At 45.0% G+C, this 19,884-nt stretch overlaps 1 protein-coding gene across 1 annotated transcript in view; it reads left to right on the top strand.

Annotated features, from left to right (window-relative positions):
- Positions 1-19,884, top strand: part of LOC140428295 (cadherin-22-like) — a 1,238,550-nt gene that overhangs the window by 252,235 nt on the left and 966,431 nt on the right. The window contains exon 2 of the mRNA XM_072514610.1: positions 12,857-13,263. Coding sequence (XP_072370711.1) covers positions 13,042-13,263 — 222 coding nt within the window. The 5' untranslated portion in view covers positions 12,857-13,041. The remainder of the gene's footprint in view (positions 1-12,856; positions 13,264-19,884) is intronic.

Below are 19,884 nucleotides of genomic sequence, written 5' to 3'. Positions count from 1 at the left end.
GAAAGAGAACTGTAGCCAAACCATGGCTTACAAGGGAATCTAGATTCAAAGAAGAGGCATACAAATTAGCAAGAAAAAGCAATAGACCTGAGGATTGGGAACAGTCTAAAATTCAGCAAGGATGGACCAAGGAACTGATTAAGAAGGGAAAAATAAGTGTGAGTGGGATTCACCCCCACAACCCAAAAAGGTAGGTGGATTGGTCATACTAAATTGCCTCTTAATTGGAAAAAATGAATTGGGTACTCTAAATTTAGAAGGAATTTTAAAAATATATATATATGAAGAAGGGGAAAATACAACATGAAAGTAAGCTAGGGGGAACATAAAAACTGACTATAAACGTTTCTATAGTTATGTGAAGAGAAAAAGATTGATAAAAACGAATGTAGGCTCCTTACGGTCAGAAATGGGGAAGTTCATAACAGGAAACTAGGAATTAGCTGAGGAACTAAATTCATACTTTGCTTCTGTCTTCAGAAAGGAAGACATAAATAATGTACTAGAAGTTCTGAGAAACATAAGGCGGGATTCTCCACGCCGAAATCGCGCTCGGCGGGGGGGGGGGCAGAGATTCAGAGCCGACACCTTCCCGCGATTCGCTGTGGACTGGAGAATCGTCGCTAGTTGCGCGCACGCGGTTGACGCAGCGCCGGTCGGGGGCCATTGAAAGAGGCCCCGCGCCGATTCTCAGCCGGCAGCTGGCCGAGTTCCCGTTGCCGTGGTTCCCTCATGGTTCCACCCGGCGGGCACTCGGAGTTGCGGCTGCAGACACAGTCCGCAGCTACCCTGGTGGGGGGGGCAGGGAGGATCCGTCATCGTGGGGGGACCTCCAGGACGGCCAGTGTTCCGATCGGGGACCACCGATTGGCAGGCGCGTGCAATCTGGGGGTGGGGTCCTACATTGTTGGGACCGGCGCGCTGTGTGGGTCCGCCATGTTGCGCGGACCCGCGGCCGGAAGTGCAGGGCCCCATATCGGCAGCCGGAGCTGCGTGAAGTACCCTGGGGCCCTGGAAGCCCCCTTCAAAATGAAGAATCACTCTGGACTTTCTCCAGGAAAATCCAGAGTGATTCACGCCCGTTTTCTCGCGGGCGTGGGGTCATAACCCCATTAACAGAGAATTCCGTCTTTAATTATTAGTGAGAAGCTGAAGGAAATTAGTATTAGTAGAGAAATGGTTATGGGGAAATGAATGGGTTTGAAGGCAGGAAAATCTCCAGGGCTTGATAATCTTCATCCCAGAATACTTCAGGAAGTAGCCCCAGAAATAGTTGATCAATTGGCAGTCATTTTCTAAAATTCCTTCGACTGTGAAATGGATGGGTTGTCTTATGATGAAAGGTTGGACAGGCTAGGCTTGTATCCACTTGAGTGTGGGAGTGTAAGAGGCGACTTGATTGAAACATATAACATCCTGAGGGGTCTTGATAGGGTGGATGCGGAGAGGATGTTTCCTCTTGTATGAGAATCTAGAACTAGGTGTCACTGTTTAAAAAGAAAGGGGTCGCCTATTTAAGACAGAGATGACAAGAATTTTTTTTCCCTCATAGGGTGGAGAGTCTCTGGAACTCTCTTCCTCAAAAGATGGTATTTTCAAGGCAGCAATAGATAGGTTCTTGATAAACAATGGAGGGTGAACGTTTTTTAGGGATAGGTGGGAGCTTTCAGCCAGATCAGCCATGGTTTAATTGAATGGCTGAGCAGGCTTGAGGGACCGAGTGGCCTCCTCCTGCTCCTACTTTGAATGTTCATGTGCAAATCCAAAGAAAATGTCAAGAACAAGTACAGAAAATAATCAACAAGGCTAGTGGAATTACAATCTTTATGTTGAGAGGAATACAGTGCAACTGGGTGAAATAGTTGATCAATTGGCAGATATAATGGCTTACCAATAGTCTAAATATAATTGGTAGTAATTATGCACTGATATTTTACATGTAACTTATAATTCCACAGACCACAATATTCACCCTGAAACAACTTCACAATCTGCTTGAATTGTATAAGATGTGGTCAAGCTGACCAATTGATGCCACATTAACAGGTCCCATCTCTTCTCAGGGGCGTCAAGGTGGCACAGTGATGAGCACTGCTGCCTCACAGCTCCAGGGACCCGGTTCAATTCTGGCCTCGGGTAACTGTGTGGAGTTTGCACTTTCTCCCTGTGTCTGCGTGGGTTTCCTTCGGGCGCTCCGGTTTCTTCCCATAGTTTAAGGATGTGCACGTTAGGTGGATTAGCCATGCTAAATTGCCCCTTAGTGCCCAAAACGTTAGGTGGGGTTACTGGGTTACAGATCTAGGGGGTAGAGGCGTGGGCTGAAGTAGAGTGTTATTTCCAAGGGCCGGTGCAGACCCTCCTTCTGCACTGTAGGGATTCTATGATTCCCATATTTTCTTGGACTCTGGTTCTGTGTGAGTGTGAACTCTGAATTGGGAGACTAAGTTAGAGCTGATTTGAACTTGGGCTTCACATATCGCAAGCACAGACTGACGTGAACCAAACCGAGAGATTGCACAGAGAGCAGTGGGTTTGGGAAACTTCTCACAGACACATCGTCTTAAGCTCAGCTCAGCATCAATATTTCCAAATCACTCCTTAGGCACTGACTTAACAATGGAGAGTTTTCATAGAATGTCAGAAATTACAATGCAGACGAGATCATTCTGCTTTTGTTGTGTTGGAATCACAGTCTAACATCTGTATTCCACCAATATGTTTTTGGTAAATGTTAATAAGAAGTAATAGTAACAAGATAATCTGTTTTTTTGTGTTTGAGGGATAGATGTTGATCAGGGCAGTGTGGATAACACCCCTCGTTTTCTTTGGATTGTGCCATGAGATCTTTTATATTCACTGAAATAAGCAGATGGGACCTTGGTTTTGCATCTCTTCCGAAAGATGACACCTCTTGACCGTACAGCACTCCCTCATTACTGCACTGAAGTGTCAGTCTTGATTTTATGTGCTCAAGCCTCCTATAGTGAGTCTGGAACCCATGTGATTCAGAGGGGAGACTGCCCTGATCTGAGCCACAGCTGATACATCAAGGGCAGAATTCAACTAAAAGGGAACAAAGGCCCACAGCATGCACGCTTACCCGCTAGTTTCCCGGGGTTCACAGTGACGGGAAACACATGACTATAAAACATCACTCACTGGCAGTGCCACCTGGGCACCTCAGCAGTGCCAGGCTGGCACTGTCAGGGTACCAGGTTGGCATTGCCAGGGTGTCAGGCTGGCAGTGCCAGGGTGACTGGGTGGCACCAGCAGTGCCAGGGAATCACCATGCCTAAAGGGCATGCATCTGGGGGCCTCCGATCCAAAGGGAGACCCCCACGAATGCCGTTCTGTCTGGTCCCCATTTGTGGAGACCAGTGTTGAATGATGCTCACCCGAGATCTCCGAGGTGAAGGGGATTGATTCTAACTCCTCGGGTACCTCGAGAAACTGCATATTAAAGTGAGACTAGCTGTCTCGTTCTAATATGCAGATTTGCTAAAAAGTAATGTCTTGCAAGATTGTGTTAGGTCTCGCAAGGCATTGCGACAAGGGTCGATCCCGGCAGCGGAGTCTTCCGGCTTCTATCGGCCACGCTGTGCCACGGCGAACTCCTTTTCTGGTTTGGCGTGACCATTGGATCGCAATGCAAGTGTCAGTTCCCCAGTGACAGTGCTACTGTTCTCTCCTGTAACCCCTTTCCCAGTCCCTTCAAATCCTTTTATTGTAAGAAGTCTTACAACACCAGGTTAAAGTCCAACAGGTTTGTTTCAAACACTAGCTTTCGGAGCACTGCTCCTTCCTCAGGTGAGCAGTGCTCCGAAAGCTAGTGTTTGAAACAAACCTGTTGGACTTTAACCTGGTGTTGTAAGACTTCTTACTGTGCTCACCCCCAGTCCAACGCTGGCATCTCCACATCATGGCTACAATTCTTTTATAGTCATTCTTTTTCAAATATTTATCCCCATTCTCTTTTAAATGTGTTCAAATTTCTATGTTGATAGTTAATCACAGGGAAGCATTTCATAGTCTATTAACCCTGAGTTCAAAATCATCCGTTTCCCTTGCCCATGAAAATCATCAGTCACGGCCGTCTTTTTCTCATCAATTTCCCACTCTCACCATCTCCCACACTCCTCTTCCACCACTTCCAGAGCCTTAGATCCCCAGTTGCCCATCCATTGACCCCCACCTTCTCATTTTAAGCTCAACTGATTCACAATCATTGCTTCCTCATCAGCCAAAGCTATCTCTCTCTGGCAGGAAATGGGTTTTCCATCACAGCATCAGAAGCTTCTCCTGTTCAGACTGCGGGTGAGAGTTACAGGACCAAATTGGTTTGATTTCCATCTCGAAAAAATATTGTCCCTAAAAAAAGACTTGGGACTATGAGGTAAGGATTATGACCATCTCTCTCATCACCTTGATCAGGTGGCAGCTAAGTTTAATTCATTGGTACCAGGATTGTTGCGATGGGTGAACCCGATCTGAGCAATGGTTCTTTTATATCATCTCAAAAATCTAACCAGAACTGATAACTGTATGGTGATGAAAGCTGAACGCAGGAACTTTAGTTCATGAACTTTGCTGGAAATTTCACACAGACACTCAGTATAACATGGTTCTTAGCAGTTCAGGGTCAGCAGAGTGTGAGGTTATACTACAATGAATTTCCAATGACAACGCAAATGATATTATTGTGAGAAATTTGACAGTCAAGTGTGAGCAATCTCAGAGCACAGCTAGTGTGATAAGAGAGCCTTGTGATACTTGACAGGGAGGAGGAGGAGGAATAATTGGAATCCTATTTAGCAAACTGAACAAGTCTGTAAGCTTTATATTCAAGATGTGAAAATATGGCAATGTTCAGGATATTTATGTTCCAAGAACATTCTGCAGTAAAAATAGCTCTGAACCTGAAATATTATAAATCATCGGTCAACATAAAATTGTATTATTGTTTCTTTCCGAGAAATTTAACGATTTGTATATTGAAGGGAATTGATAACATCTGATCCAGGAATACTGGTCGCTATGGAAAATGGGTTAATACCAAAGGTGCACATTAATAATGAGGAAGCTGAAAAGGAAGGGAGGCAGATTTCTTTCACTGAAGGAACAATGGGAAAGTGGACTAGTGAATGCGCTGTCATTGAATTAAAGGGGGTCTCAGCCAGCTGGAGAGTTGGCGAGACCCTACACCATTTCTTTTTGGGAAGGTCCATCATTCATTGTGCTAATCAGCACTTAAGAGGCCACCAGTGGGGCTTTCCTGGGATCAAGGACTCTGGGGACAGTGGTCCTGCTCATTGAGAGCTGCCAGCATTGCCAATGGGGAGTGAGTGGCTGCTGCTGGTACAACACTCACCCAAGGACTCAGGTTATTAGAGCATTAGAGCCCAGGCCAGAGCTGAGTATTGGAGGTGAGGGTCGTGGGGAATGGGTTTGGGAGGGGAATCAGCAGCAAGGGCAGGCTACTGACTCTCAGTGGCCTTCCCACTTCCTGATGTCACTGACTGTATTTGAACAAAGGATCCTCGCCCAGGGAGATGACAAGCAAACATGCCAGGGTTTGCTTGTTGTGCTCCTTGCAAGGCAAGCTTCCCCACCCACTGCTGGGTTAATACCAGCGATGACAGGGTGAGGATTTTAAGCGGACAATTAATGCCACTTAAGGGCCTTAATTGGCGATGAGGTAAGAAGAATGTCCACCAAGCTGCTTTGTCTTGGATTCGGGATGTCGTCTGTCATGATAATTCTTTTTAATGATGTAATGACTGTGTCCACTGTGATGCTGTGCAGTCTACTCACTTCAAACCATTTGCCATCGTACCCAATGGCGATGATGAATGTTTTGCCTCGGAACGCAAATAAATCTGTTCCGAAGCACATCCATGGTTTTGTGGGAAAGGTAGATTGTGCAAGTGTTCTTTCTGCCATTTGCTATACTCTGCACATGAAAACAATATGTGATTAACTCTTCAGTGGAATGACTGAAGACTGGCCACCAAACTGAATGTTCGGCTCTTGTTCTGCATTCTGCAATTCCCAAAGTGACCTTCGTGCTTTTACTGAAAAATGTTGAGTCAAAGTGTTTTAGGGATGACTAGTCTGTGGTTAAAAAGTAAGAAATAATCAATAGTTTGAGATGTTTTCGTTGTTTGAAGTATTGGCAAAGCACTGGGTTGGTAGAAGTGTATTCCGGCCATCTGTTCTGGCAATAATCTTTTATTTTAATGCGCTCATCATCCTGCTGTTGTGCTTACTTAATTCATGCAATATCTTCTTAGTGGCTGGTAAGTATTTGGTAATGAGCAAAGTATGTGCTTCCACTTTCTCACCAAAATTTAAAGCTTCCAGTTTAATTCCTTGCAGTGATATTCCTGAATTTTATTATGATCAGGTACTTTCCTTGAATGTACTCAGTACCTGAATTGTAACTCGCGAGTCTCAGTCTAAAATGTTGATTTTGTTTTAGACATTATGTTTGCAATATCCTTCAGGTTAGAAAAGAAAACAAAGATTTGTTGTTGGTTTCAATTTTAAACCTTAATCCCATGTCATAACCAGAGAAGTTCTCACATGCCCATGTTGCTGCTAATACTTCTTTCTTAATGGTTGTTCAACTCTTCTCTGTCCATGAGAGATTTTTTAAAAAAATTTAGAGCACCCAATAATTTTTTTTCCAAATAAGGGGCAATTTAGTGTGACCAATCCACCTAATCTGCACATCTTTGGTCCATGAGAGATCTTAAAGCATAGTAAACTAGTCTTCTTTGTCTTTCTGAACTTGAAACCACACCGCACCCAAGCCTGTAGATGATACATCCACTGCTGCAATTGTTGGCAACTCTGAATTATAGTGAGTTAGAAATTCTGGTGAAATTAGCATATTTTTGATTTTGTCAAAAGCAGTTTTGTGGTCCACGTTCCAGCAACATTGTTGACCTTGCCTCAACAGCTGTGGTACTGGTTTATTACATTCTTTCAAGTTTGAAAGCAACTGTTAGGAGAATGAGATAGTTCTAATTAAATTATAGTTGTATTTTGTGGGTGTTAGGAATATGATGTTGCTTTAACATTTAGTTTAATTTATATTTCCGTATTTGTGTATTAAAAATGGGGGACCTGAGTTTTAATTTTGCTCTAAGAGATGTTTGCATTTTAATGAGGTTTTACAACCCTTAAAGTTGGGAAAAACTATGCTGTTGCCGAAGCAGCAAGGACACACAGAGATAGAAAAAAGGAAGTTCAGTTCAGTTGGAAACAGTATTCCAAAGAAAGTTCCAAAACATGCAGGACATGCAAAGGGACAGCGAGCAAATGTCAAACTAAAGAAGAAGGCTCCAGAAACTAGGGAGGGAAAGGAAAAAACCCAGAGACGACAACTAAGTTAAGGAACAAGGACTAGGGATTTGAACAATTCTGTTCAGTGAAATTAGGGGTGACAGTGCAGAGGACTGCTCCAAGTCTAAAATGACAAATCTGTAGGAAGCAGAGTTAAAGCAAAATAGCTCTGTGAGAAGACAGATCTAAAGAGACGGCCAATGCTCTGTAACTGCTTACTGTGGGCCTGTGGAGATGTGGTGATCATATGGCATGGCTGAACACCTGAAATAATGTATGAACGGAAACTTTGAATGCTTGTGGCGATTCAGGGGACAGGAACATCGGATGAGATCAATACCCTGGAGGTTGACCATTGTGGAAGGCATCCGAGAGAAAGCGTTGTTGGGAGAAGATTCCAAAGTGGGTCCTTTGGGTATTGAGATACAGCTTCTGCAATACCAGTTGCCTCACAATGAGATAATAATTCTGTTTGGGTGGGGGGAGATGATGAGAAACCTGCAGAAGTTGTTTTGGATGGCATCCGTCACTTTGGTTTTAGATTGCACAATGTCTGGCCACAGACCGCTTGTTGGTTTACATGGAATGTGTACTGACTGAGAACATTAGAGCAGGGTTTGTCAAAGTGAGGGTCACGACCCACGGGTGGGCCACTGGCGGGTGTCAGAAGGGTTGTGGGGCTAAGGGTTGTTGTGTTCCCACTACAGACTGAAATAGCTTTGAAACGGATGGATTTTGCACCCTGTTCTTAGTATCAGGATATCTTACCTGCTCTGCTTCATTAGATCAAGTATTACTTCCATCAGCATTTGCCTGGCAGATGATGATGCGATTGATACTGAAGCTGAAAAAAATTATCAAAACTATTTCTACAGACACACTCCAAATACAACACCAGCATTGGGTACCTGCTGAAATTCACAAGGCAAATCCATTTTAAGTACATGGCTACATTGTCAGTTTATCCAAACCTATTGACACTTGATTCAATGGCAGCCCCTGCCTGCACATGGTTCCCAACACACTGGCAATTTCCATTACCTGGCCATGAGGTAACTAAAAGCTTACCACTCTGATGTCTGTTGTGGATATTTATGAGAACTGGTGACTAGTGACAGAATGATTCAACACTGGAATGACTGTGAAGAAGTATCATAAAAATGGTTCGTAGTGTTTGAATTTTTTTTCAAAAATCAGTGGAATGCATGATTATACACCCACCCCCTTCAAAATAAAAGCCTGATTTAATCTTACAAATAATTGAGAGAAATCATAAACATCGTAGGCAGGAGTCCATCCGATGAGGGGCAATCCCAACGGACTGTCAACGATTCCACCCTGACTGTTGGCGTTACCTCATGTTACAGCCTGTTTGAAAACCCGACAGAATTAAAAATGGAGGTATTACATGAAGTTGCAGAGCAAACCAAGACATCCTTGAACACAGATATATAATTCTTTAGGAATGTGAGCAGTGCTACAGGACGATGAGCAATCACATTATTCTATCGCTTCCCAGCTGTCATGGAAACTATTGTAACAAGTTCCAAATGCTTTCTGCTAACTGTACCTTTCTCTCTTGCCAAGCCTCCAAACATGTTCCATTTCATTATGTTCGCAATTGAAACTCACAATTAATAGCAAGAGTGGAATAAATACAAGACAAAAAAGTTCAAGGTGAGTTGGCAGTAGTTTGCTCAATGGCAGCAATAGATACTTCAAGAGGTCGGTGACAGGAAGCCTGAAATTTAGTGCAAGGTTGTAGGCAGGAAATGAAACAAAACTGGGTAGGCAGGCTACAAGACATGAAATCTGACTGTAGTCAGATCGTGAGGACCAAGCAGGCTCACCTGTCACATTAAAGGTAAGCGAACATGACGTGGATCCCGAAGTTCGGCTGACATGGATCCCAAAGTTCGGCCAGTTGGCAGAAGTGTGTCCTGGGATAAGAATATTTGAAAAACACTGCATTAGAGTATTTGATAGATTTCATAACTTGTGTTATGCTTACGAGTCTGTATCAGTAAAGTTATTGTTGTGGTGAAGGTGAAGTGTCATATTGTTCTCTCCTTGTTTAATAAGTGTTTTATTCTTTTGTTAAATATTCATCAGCAGACTCCTGTGAAGTCAGTTCAGTAGCTGCCCTACATTTTTCTAAACAAAAAATAAAAGTTAAGGTCTAGCAAGCCGGGTTCCACCGGTAGCAATATCAGCTGTGATTGTAACACAGCTTGTCTATTTGACTGACCATCTCGAATAATCTTTGCAATTCTGTGATGTTTTTATGCTGTTGGAATTTTCTAATGACCTGAGCTTTCTGGGGGTTGGCAGTAATTCCCGAAGCTTGCACAATATGATCTGAAGAATTTTATCATAGCCTTTGCAAATTCATATTGTCAATAAGCCATAGAATCCCCACATGTGCAGAAGGAGGCCATTCTGCCCATCGAGTCATTCAATGTCAGACCTGCTTCTTGAGGATTTCTCTTACACGATGGTCATGTTATTCCTGAGACGAACCATGTATGTGAATGTCAGCCATATAGTATATAATAATAATCTTTATTATTGTCACAAGTAGGCTTACATTAACACCGCAATGAAGTTACAGTGAAAAGTCCCTAGTTGCCACACTCCGGCGCCTGCTCGGGTACACAGAGGGAGAATTCAGTATGTCCAATTCACCTAACAGCACGTCTTTCAGGACTTGTGGGAGAAAACCGGAGTACCCGGAGGAAATCCATGCAGATTCCGCACAGACAGTGACTCAAGCGGGAATTGAACCCGGGACCCTATCGCTGTGACCAAGTGCTAAACACTGTGCTGCCGTGTACATCCCCTTGCCTTCTAGGGTCTGAGACATAATTCATTGGATGGTCCAATTTGAGTGATAAAAGTAGTTAACAATCTGAATTCTTTGTCCAGAGGCAATTGCCAAACGCCTTTGTTCATATCTAATTTTGTGCAGAGTGTGCTTTTTGCTAGTTTGGCGAGACATTCATCCACTTACGCCGTCAGGTGGATCTCGCACTCTACTGAATTTTTAAACTGAGCCAAGTCCACATAGATTCTAAATGAACCATCAGACTATGGTACTGTGACCATTCCAGAAGACCACTTTGTCAGTATGGCCACTGAAGATATTACCTCTTGTTGTAAACATGTGTTCAATCCCGCTCTTGACTTTGCCTAAGAGTGGAGGAGGGACCTCCCTTGCTGTGAAGAGACATAAAGGCTGAGCATCACCCTTAGGTTTGTGCGATATTCTGTTCTCAGATTTACTAAACCTGAAAATAGAGATGGAAGTCCATTCCTGAATCTCTCACTAGACTACCATCAGCAATGTAATCAACCTTGTAAATGAGCCACAGCTGCAAACATGTATTTCTATTCAGTTGTGATGACTCCTGGTTCAATAATTGGGGTGGCATGGTGGCACAGTGGTTAGCACTGCTGCCTCACGGCGCTGAGGACCCAGGTTCAATCCGGGTCACTGTCACTTTCTCCCCGTGTCTGTGTGGGTCTCACCCCCACAAACCAAAGGTGTGCAGGGTAGGTGAACTGGCCATGCACCTTCATTGGAAAAAACAAATTGGGTACTCTAAATTTATAAAAAGAAGAGTTCAATAATTTATTTATCTTTGTATCTTAACCTTAACCGTTAGCCTATTCCTTTTAATGTATTCCTCCTAGGACCTGGCAACGGGATGGAGGATGGCCATAATGTGATCTTTCGAAGCCATTTTACTCATTCAGATCATACTGAAACACCTGTCCCAGTGTCTAGCTTGAATTCTGTGGGGTGACATTCAAAGTTTGATTTAATGCTCCAGTAATAACTTTTCCTAAGAACGTTATTTTTTTTTTTCTGTTGCTCTTATTTGTTTTATTGTTATCGCTTCCTTCCTATGAGCTATAGGAACTTTGGACTTACAGATTATTTAAAAATGCTCTAATTTCCCACAACTGTGGCACAAGTCCCCCGCTGAACATTCTTCCCGCTTGTGTAGGGAGCCCCCTCACCAAGAAAATCTCAAGGTGAAGGTTGGTGCGTTTTTCCTCAATTCCAAAAGGCTTTTGCTTTCTTTATTCTGTCTGACATATTGAATGGCTTCGCTCATTTTTCTCCAACGAAGATCACTTTCCTCATATTTAGCTTCCTGTGCTTGATCTGTTAAACTGTTGTTACTACCTTTATGAGAGTTAAATCTTCCTTTGTTTGCAAAGGTTCAGACAGGTCTTTATCTTCATCCTCAACTACTATAATATTGCATACAAATTCATTTCTGAGGATCCAATAGTCACAATTCTCCATGACTGGTCATTTATAAATGATCCATGGATTCACCCAGTTTTTCCCTCTTCTTAAATTCCACTTGCTCATGATCAATTTTTGGAGGACATCTTCAAATTAACTCAAAGCCTCAGTGGCACCCTGTTTTTCAATAACATTGTCCACTATGCCCCTCCTACTGCGCAGAATAAATGATTGACCTGATCCTTCTGGTCCTTCTTATGCAAACCCAAAGCTATTCTGTATCTAGAAAATATCTTTCTTCCATTGTCCCAGTTCAGCCTCCTGTGAGCCTTCAGTGCTTTGGAATGGTTCAGGGAGCAGCAATGCGGACTCCATTCAATGGGTCTGTTGCTACTTCAATAGTTTAGCTGTTTGAATGTGATCTGGGTTCCGGGTCTATGTGTCTGTTCGCACCTGCAGCACCAATGATCCTCCGTTCTCAAGTGAGTCTTCAATTTTTCTTTCAGTCCCTTTTTATGGATTCAGAGGTCTCCTAGGTCGGCAGTCCTCTCTTGGAGTTTTTCTGGGCCTTCACACTCTTTGTCCTTTGCCTCATGTTTTGTTTTGGGTTCAGTGTCTAGATGAGTTTTCTTTTTGGATTTGGCTATTAACCTGAGAATGTTACCACACATTATTCGTAAAAAGCCTTCTTTTTTATTTACAGATCTATATACATCTCAGTACTCCACACAGGTTTGTACTTTTGCGTCCCACCAGAATTTAATCTTTTAATCATGTGACATTGCATAATTGTTGGTCAGTATCAGGCGCTTCCAATGTAACCCTTTACTCTACATGGACTTCCCAAGGCGGTAGGGTCCTCACCTACCACTGTCCTACCTGATTAAATGTCCCCAGCCACAAAACTCTCCAGTGAGAAGAGCACAAGGTTTCACCTGCAGAGTGTAAAGGAAGATGGTAGTCAGGTACAAATGAGATGCCTGGTCATTGTGACTGATCTTAGAGATGGGTTTTTTGGGCCTTAATGACTTATTCCAATTCTAAAATGTCTTACGTTTTAATACGAAAAAGGAAGTCTTACAAGTTATAACACATCTTTCAGGGCCTCCGGTCATCAAAGAGCTTCATAGCCAATTAAGTATTTCTGAAGTGTCGACTATGTTGCAATGTATATGTGGGGGGATGGACAATATTATTTGTAGACTGTGCTTCGATTATACTATCTTATTGTGTCTCCTGTTACTTTCTCAGGTACCTGGTTAAAACTGTGGACAAGTAGCTTGAGAAGTGAAGACCAGCTCTTGGAAACTTGGAGTTTGATATTCAATTAACATCAAGGATTAATGAGACTTTTAAGGATCTGTGTTTTGATGGGCATCGTGCCCAGGTATCGACTCACCTGATCTTATATATATATAGACACGTGACCAGGTAAAATGGTCAATCGTACGTCTCTGTGGCTCACATCAGTGGCTTTATGTGTCCTATGTTACTACGGAACAAATTCTACCCAGGAGAGTTTGCAAAACCAAAAATGGAATATGGAACAATCAAAAGCAGGCTTAGTGACACATCGCCGTGTAAAGCGTGGCTGGGTGTGGAACCAGTTCTTCATCGTCGAGGAGTACACCGGAACAGAGCCACTCTACGTTGGAAAGGTGAGATTAATTTATGTAAGACTATTTTCTGGGTGGGGAGGAGGTACCATTTGACATGAAACATCTGACTTGATTCATAAGAACTAGGAGCAGGAGTAGGCCATCTGGCCCCTCGAGCCTGCTCCGCCATTCAATGAGATCATGGCTGATCTTTTGGGGACTCAACTACACTTTCCAGCCCGAGCACCATAATCCTTAATCCCTTTATTCTTCAAAAAACTATCTATTGTTATATTAAAAACATTTAATGAAGGAGCCTCAACCGCTTCACTGGGCAAGGAATTCCATAGATTCATAACCCTTTGGGTGAAGAAGTTCCTCCTAAACTCAGTCCTAAATCTACTTCCCCTTATTTTGAGGCTATGCCCCCTAGTTGTGCTTTCACCCGCCAGTAGAAACAACCTGCCCGCATCTATCCTATCTATTCCCTTCATAATTTTACATGTTTCTATAAGATCCCCCCTCATCCTTCTAAATTCCAACGAGTACAGTCCCATCTACTCAACCTCTCCTCGTAATCCAACCCCTTCAGCTCTGGGATTAACCTAGTGAATCTCCTCTGCACACCCTCCAATGCCAGTACGTCCTTTCTCAGGTAAGGAGACCAAGACTGAACACAATACTCCAGGTGTGGCCTCATTAACACCATACACAATTGCAGCATAACTTCCCTAGTCTTAAACTCCATCCCTCTAGCAATGAAGGACAACATTCCATTTGCCTTCTTAATCACCTGTTGCACCTGAAAACCAACTTTTTGCGACTCATGGACTAGCACAGTGTTCTTCGAACTCGGGGGCGCGACCCACAGGTGGGTCGCGGGCGGGTGTCGGGAGGGTCGCGGAGCCGTTGTCCGAGGTGCTTCCGATCGCGCAAATCCCCACGCAGCAGCCGGCTTTTAATAACGCCGGCTGCAAGCGGCCTTTAAAATGGGCACGAACATGTAAAGAAAATTAGGACACATTGCGCATGCGTGCATGATCATTCACGTGCATGCGCAGTGCAGCCGGTATTTTTTTTAGTGGGGCTCTCAGTGTAAGGGGTCTCGTGGTGGGAGGGAGAGACCCTCACACTGAGGGAATGGGGGTGGGGGGGAGAGGGCAGGATGGGGATGGGGCAGAGTGCAGGATGGGGGTGGGGGGGAGAGTGCAGGATTGGGGTGGGGGGAGAGGGCAGGATGGGAGTGGGGGGGGTCTCTCCCTCCCTCCCCGGTGAAAGCGCACTGTTGGCGGGGTTTGTTTGAAGCGGTGACGCTGCAGCGGGCTGTGTGAGGTGGGGTTTGGAGCGGGGAAGCTGCCTGGGGAGCGGGGCCGTCCGGCTGCAGTTTGTGGTGAGCGAAGCCTCGGTACTGAATTGTGTTGGGTTTCTCCCGGGCCCGGGTGCGCCTCAATCCGGGGCCGCGCTGCCGAGCGACAGGCGGCCCTGCAGCTCCCCCACCCCTGCCGCAAACACACCGGCCTCTCAGCGGGGCAGCTCCTCCTCTCTGCCCGGATCAGCCGCCCGGCCCGGGTGGAATTAAGGACCCCCCCCCCCCCCCCCCAGCCCCAGTGTACACTCCTCCCTCACACCCAGTGTGCCCTCCCCCCACCCTGTGTGCCGTGTGCCCTCCCCCCCAAGTGTGCCCTCTCCCCCTCACCCTCAGTGTTCCCATCTCCTCCCCACCCCATCCTGCCCTTCCCCCCACCCCCATCCTGCCCTCTCCCCCCACCCCCATCCTGCCCTCTCCCCCATCCCCATCCTGCCCTCTTCCCCCCACCCCCATCCAGTCCTCTCCCCCATCCCCATCCTGCCCTTTCCCCTCCCACCCCCATCCTGCCCTTTCCCCTCCCACCCCCATCCTGCCCTCTCCCCCCAACCCCTCTCTGCCCCCTCTCCCCCACTCCCAGGTTGCCCCCTCCCCCGGTGTGCCCTGTCCACCCCCCCACTCCCATCCTGCCCTCTCCCCCCCCCTCCCATCCTGTCCTCCCCCCATCCCCATCCTGCTCTCTCCTCCCCATCCCCAGTGTGCCCCCCCCCCCGGGGTGCCCATTCCGTTGCCTGGCTCCCTCCCTCTCTCTGTGACTCCAACCCCTTCCGCGCCGTTATTTTTTTAAACGGTCGCAGCTTTTTGTTTTACAAGTTCGAGGGGGGGTTTATTCAGTTTATTCATTTATTTTATTCATTTAATTTTTATTTATTTCATTTATTTTATTCATTTTATTATTTTTTTTACAAGTTCTGGGGGGGGGGGGTTTATTAATTTTATTCATTTATTTTATTCATTAAATTTTTATTTTTTTCATTTATTTTATTCGTTTTATTTTTTTATTTTTTTACAAGTTCTTGGTGGGGGGGGTTTATTTGATAAAATGTTACAGGAAAAAAATGCAGAACTTTGGACAGATGGAGACTCCATACCTTCCGACACCGGGAGGCTTCACCTTCATCCAATAGGTTCTATTGGAGGAGCGTGTATGAGGGCCAAAAGGACCCAAAACCATTTCCTCCATTTTTATCAACAGCAAACAAGGTAAGAGACAATGGTGGGTCACTCAGATTGGCCGGCGTGGGTCGCGAAGGTCGGCCTGGTTGGGTCCCAAAGTTTGGCCGGTTGGTAAAAATGGGTACCCAGAAAAAAAGTTTGAAGAACACTGCACTAGCACACCGAGGTCTCTCTGCACAGCAGCATGTTTTAATATTTTATCATTTAAATAATAATCCCTTTTTCTGTTATTCCTACCAAAATGGATGACCTCACATTTGTCAACATTGTATTCCATTTGCCAGACCCTCGCCCATTCACTTAACCTATCCAAATCCCTCTGCAGACTTTTGGTATCCTCTGAACTTTTTTGCTTTACCACTCATCTTAGTGTCGTCTGCAAACTTGTACACATTGCCCTTGGTCCCCAACTCCAAATCATCTATGTAAATTGTGAACAATTGTGGCCCCAACACTGATCCCTGAGGGACACCACTAGCTACTGATTGCCAACCAGAGAAACACCCATTAATCTCCACTCTTTGCTTTCTGTTAATTAAGCAATCCTCTATCCATGCTACTATTTTACCCTTAATGCCATGCATCTATATCTTATCCAGCAACCTTTTGTGTGGCATCTTATCAAAGGCTTTCTGGAAATCCAGATATACCACATCCATTGGCTCCCCGTTATCATAGATTATCATAGATTATCATAGAATTTACAGTGCAGAAGGAGGCCATTCGGCCCATCGCGTCTGCACCGGCTCTTGGAAAGAGCACCCTACCCAAGGTCAACACCGCCACCCTATCCCCATAACCCAGCAACCCCACCCAACACTAAGGGCAATTTTGGACACTAAGGGCAATTTATCATGGCCAATCCACCTAACCTGCACATCTTTGGACTGTGGGAGGAAACCGGAGCACCCGGAGGAAACCCATGCACACACGGGGAGGATGTGCAGACTCCGCACAGACAGTGACCCAAGCCGGAATCGAACCTGGGACCCTGGAGCTGTGAAGCAATTGTGATATCCACAAAGCTTCCGTGCTGCCCATCTACCGCACCGTTAATGTCCTCAAAGAATTCCAGTAAATTAGTTAGGCACGACCTGCCCTTTACATGCTGCGTCTGCCCAATGGGACAATTTCCATCCAGATGCCTCGCTATTTCTTCCTTGATGATAGATTCCAGCATCTTCCCTACTACCGAAGTTAAGCTTACTGGCCTATAATTACCCGCTTTCTGCCTACCTCCTTTTTTAAACAGTGGTGTCACGTTTGCTAATTCCCAATCCGCCGGGACCACCCCAGAGTCTAGTGAATTTTGGTAAATTATCATTAGTGCATTTGCATTTTCCCTAGCCATCTCTTTTAGCACTCTGGGATGCATTCCATCAGGGCCAGGAGGCTTGTCTACCTTTAGCCCCATTAGCTTGCCCATCACTACCTCCTTAGTGATAACAATCATCTCAAGGTCCTCACCTGTCATTGCCTCATTTCATCAGTCACTGGCATGTTATTTGTGTCTTCCACTGTGAAGACCGACCCAAAAAACCTGTTCAGTTCCTCAGCCATTTCCTCATCTCCCATTATTAAATCTCCCTTCTCATCCTCTAAAGGACCAATATTTACCTTAGCCACTCTTTTTTGTTTTATATATTTGTAGAAACTTCTACTATCTGTGTTTATACTCTGAGCAAGTTTACTCTCATAATCTATCTTACTCTTCTTTATAGCTTTTTCAGTAGCTTTCTGTTGCCCCCTAAAGATTTCCCAGTCCTCTAATCTTTGCCACTTTGTATGCGTTTTCCTTCAATTTGATACTCTCCCTTATTTCCTTAGATATCCATGGTTGATTTTCCCTCTTTCTACCGTCCTTCCTTTTTGTTGGTATAAACCTTTGCTGAGCACTGTGAAAAATCGCTTGGAAGGTTCTCCACTGTTCCTCAACTGTTTCACCATAAAGTTATTGCTCCCAGTCTACCTTAGCTAGCTCTTGTCTCATCCCATTGTAATCCCCTGTGTTTAAGCACAAAACACTAGTGTTTGATTTTACCTTCTCACCCTCCATCTGAATTTTAAATTCCACCATATTGTGATCCCTCCTCCCGAGAGAATCCCTAACTATGAGATCATTAATCAATCCTGTCTCATTACACAGGACCAGATCTAGGACCGCTTGTTCCCTCGTAGGTTCCATTACATACTGTTCTAGGAAACTATCGCGGATACATTCTATAAACTCCTCCTCAAGTTTGCCTTGACCGACCTGGTTAAACCAATCGACATGTAGATTAAAATCCCCCATGATAACTGCTGTACCATTTCTACATGCATCAGTTATTTCTTTGTGTATTGCCTGCCCCACCAGAATGTTACTATTTGGTGGCCTATAGACTATTCCTATCAGTGACTTTTTCACCTTACTATTCCTGATTTCCACCCAAATGGATTCAACCTAATCCTCCATAGCACCGATGTCATCCCTTACTATTGCCCGGATGTCATCCTTAAATAACAGAGCTACACCACCTCCCTTATCATCCACTCTGTCCTTCTGAATAGTTTGATACCTTTGGATGTTTAACTCCCAGTCATGACTATCCTTTAACTATGCTTCAGTAATGGCCACTAAATCATATTCCTCTGAAATATTGCACCTCCATGTAAAATTGTACAACTGCATATGACAGAATAATCTCAAGACATAGGGCACGATCGAATTGCCACGCTGTGCCTGAAAGTCAGCTCGCTGCCTTTTCAAGCGACCAATAAAAGCTGGGAGAACACGCTTCCGGGATCTACCCAGCTCGCAATGTTTCACGAGATCTAACACGATCTTGTGAGATGTGGCAATGTAAACCTGTCCATTGTGGGCGGGGTCATTTTTGGGAAAATCTTGATATTAAAGCGAGGCAGCTAGTGTGTAATGTGCATTGGAATCTATCCTCTTTGTCTCAGAGACCCCAGGCGAGTACCATTTGGTACCAGAGAGAACGGTACTCTTGGGGGTCTCCGAGGGGATTGATCGTACTCAGCTTCATGTCCCTTGGGCATGGTGTGCTCTGGCACAGTTGGTGTCACCGAGGCACCTGATAGGACCAACGTGACACTTTGGCAGTGCCAGCCTGGCATCTTGGCAGTGCCACCTGGATGACAGCTAGCATGGGCACTGCCATTGTGCCATGTTGGCACTGTCAAGGTGCCAAGCTGGCATTTGTTGTGTGCGCCCGATCGGGCCCGGGGGTGGGGGGAGGGCTGCATGGGTGTTGGGGAGGAGTGCGAGGGGGCCGGAGACCCTGCCTTAATGCGTTTGGGATAAGGGGTTGCTTTGGGGGCCTAGGAGATTGGGATGCCATTTAAAAAAGGTGTCTAAATCTCTTGCTACACCGGGGAGTTTCTGTGAGCGGAGCTCCTCAGCGTACAAAACGAGGCTATGTGCAACCTTGGCTGCATGGTCCCTGCTGAGGCCCTTATACATGAGTCCCATTGTATAGTCATGTGCTTATCGTCGCTGCGAATGAAATGAAAAGAAAATGAAAATCGCTTATTGTCACAAGTAGGCTTCAATTAAGTTACTGTGAAAAGCCCCTAGTCGCCACATTCCAGCGCCTGTTCGGGGAGGCTGGTACGGGAATTGAACCGTGCTGCTGGGCTGCCTTGGTTTGCTTTAAAAGCCAGCTATTTAGCCCAGTGTGCTAAAACAGCCCCAGTGCCGGGAAACACGTGGCTAAACGTGCTTGTTCTGGGTCTTTCTTCCCAATAAGTTGTATTGTGCCCTTAGTCTAGCAATAGGTTGCTGCAAACTAAACAGTATTCATTTTGTAATAGCCATTGAAAGACACCATTCTCTTCAGTTGTAATCATTGCAAGCTATCCCTTCCTCACATTCCTGCAGGTCATTTGTTAAAATACTTTTTCTCTCCTCCACTCTTCCTGAAGTGCGTTTTCAGCCAGTATGCCCTGTTGCAAGGTGTCAGGATTACATACGATGCTGCTTTTGTACTTGTTCAATTTTACTTCTCCAGTAGACAGTATTACTGGGCAGAAGTAAAATTGGCATTCTACCCAATCCCTTGGATTTGCAGCCCAGCGAGCTGGGTTAAAGTGACCCTGGCCTAGTTTGCAAAATTGCAGTCAAATCAGTTGTTCGC

The sequence above is a fragment of the Scyliorhinus torazame genome, chromosome 8, assembly GCF_047496885.1.
Source record: "Scyliorhinus torazame isolate Kashiwa2021f chromosome 8, sScyTor2.1, whole genome shotgun sequence".
In the NCBI taxonomy this organism is placed as follows: Eukaryota; Metazoa; Chordata; class Chondrichthyes; order Carcharhiniformes; family Scyliorhinidae; genus Scyliorhinus; species Scyliorhinus torazame.
Note: the sequence above shows the minus strand (reverse complement) of the source record. Positions and strands in the feature narration are given on the sequence as shown.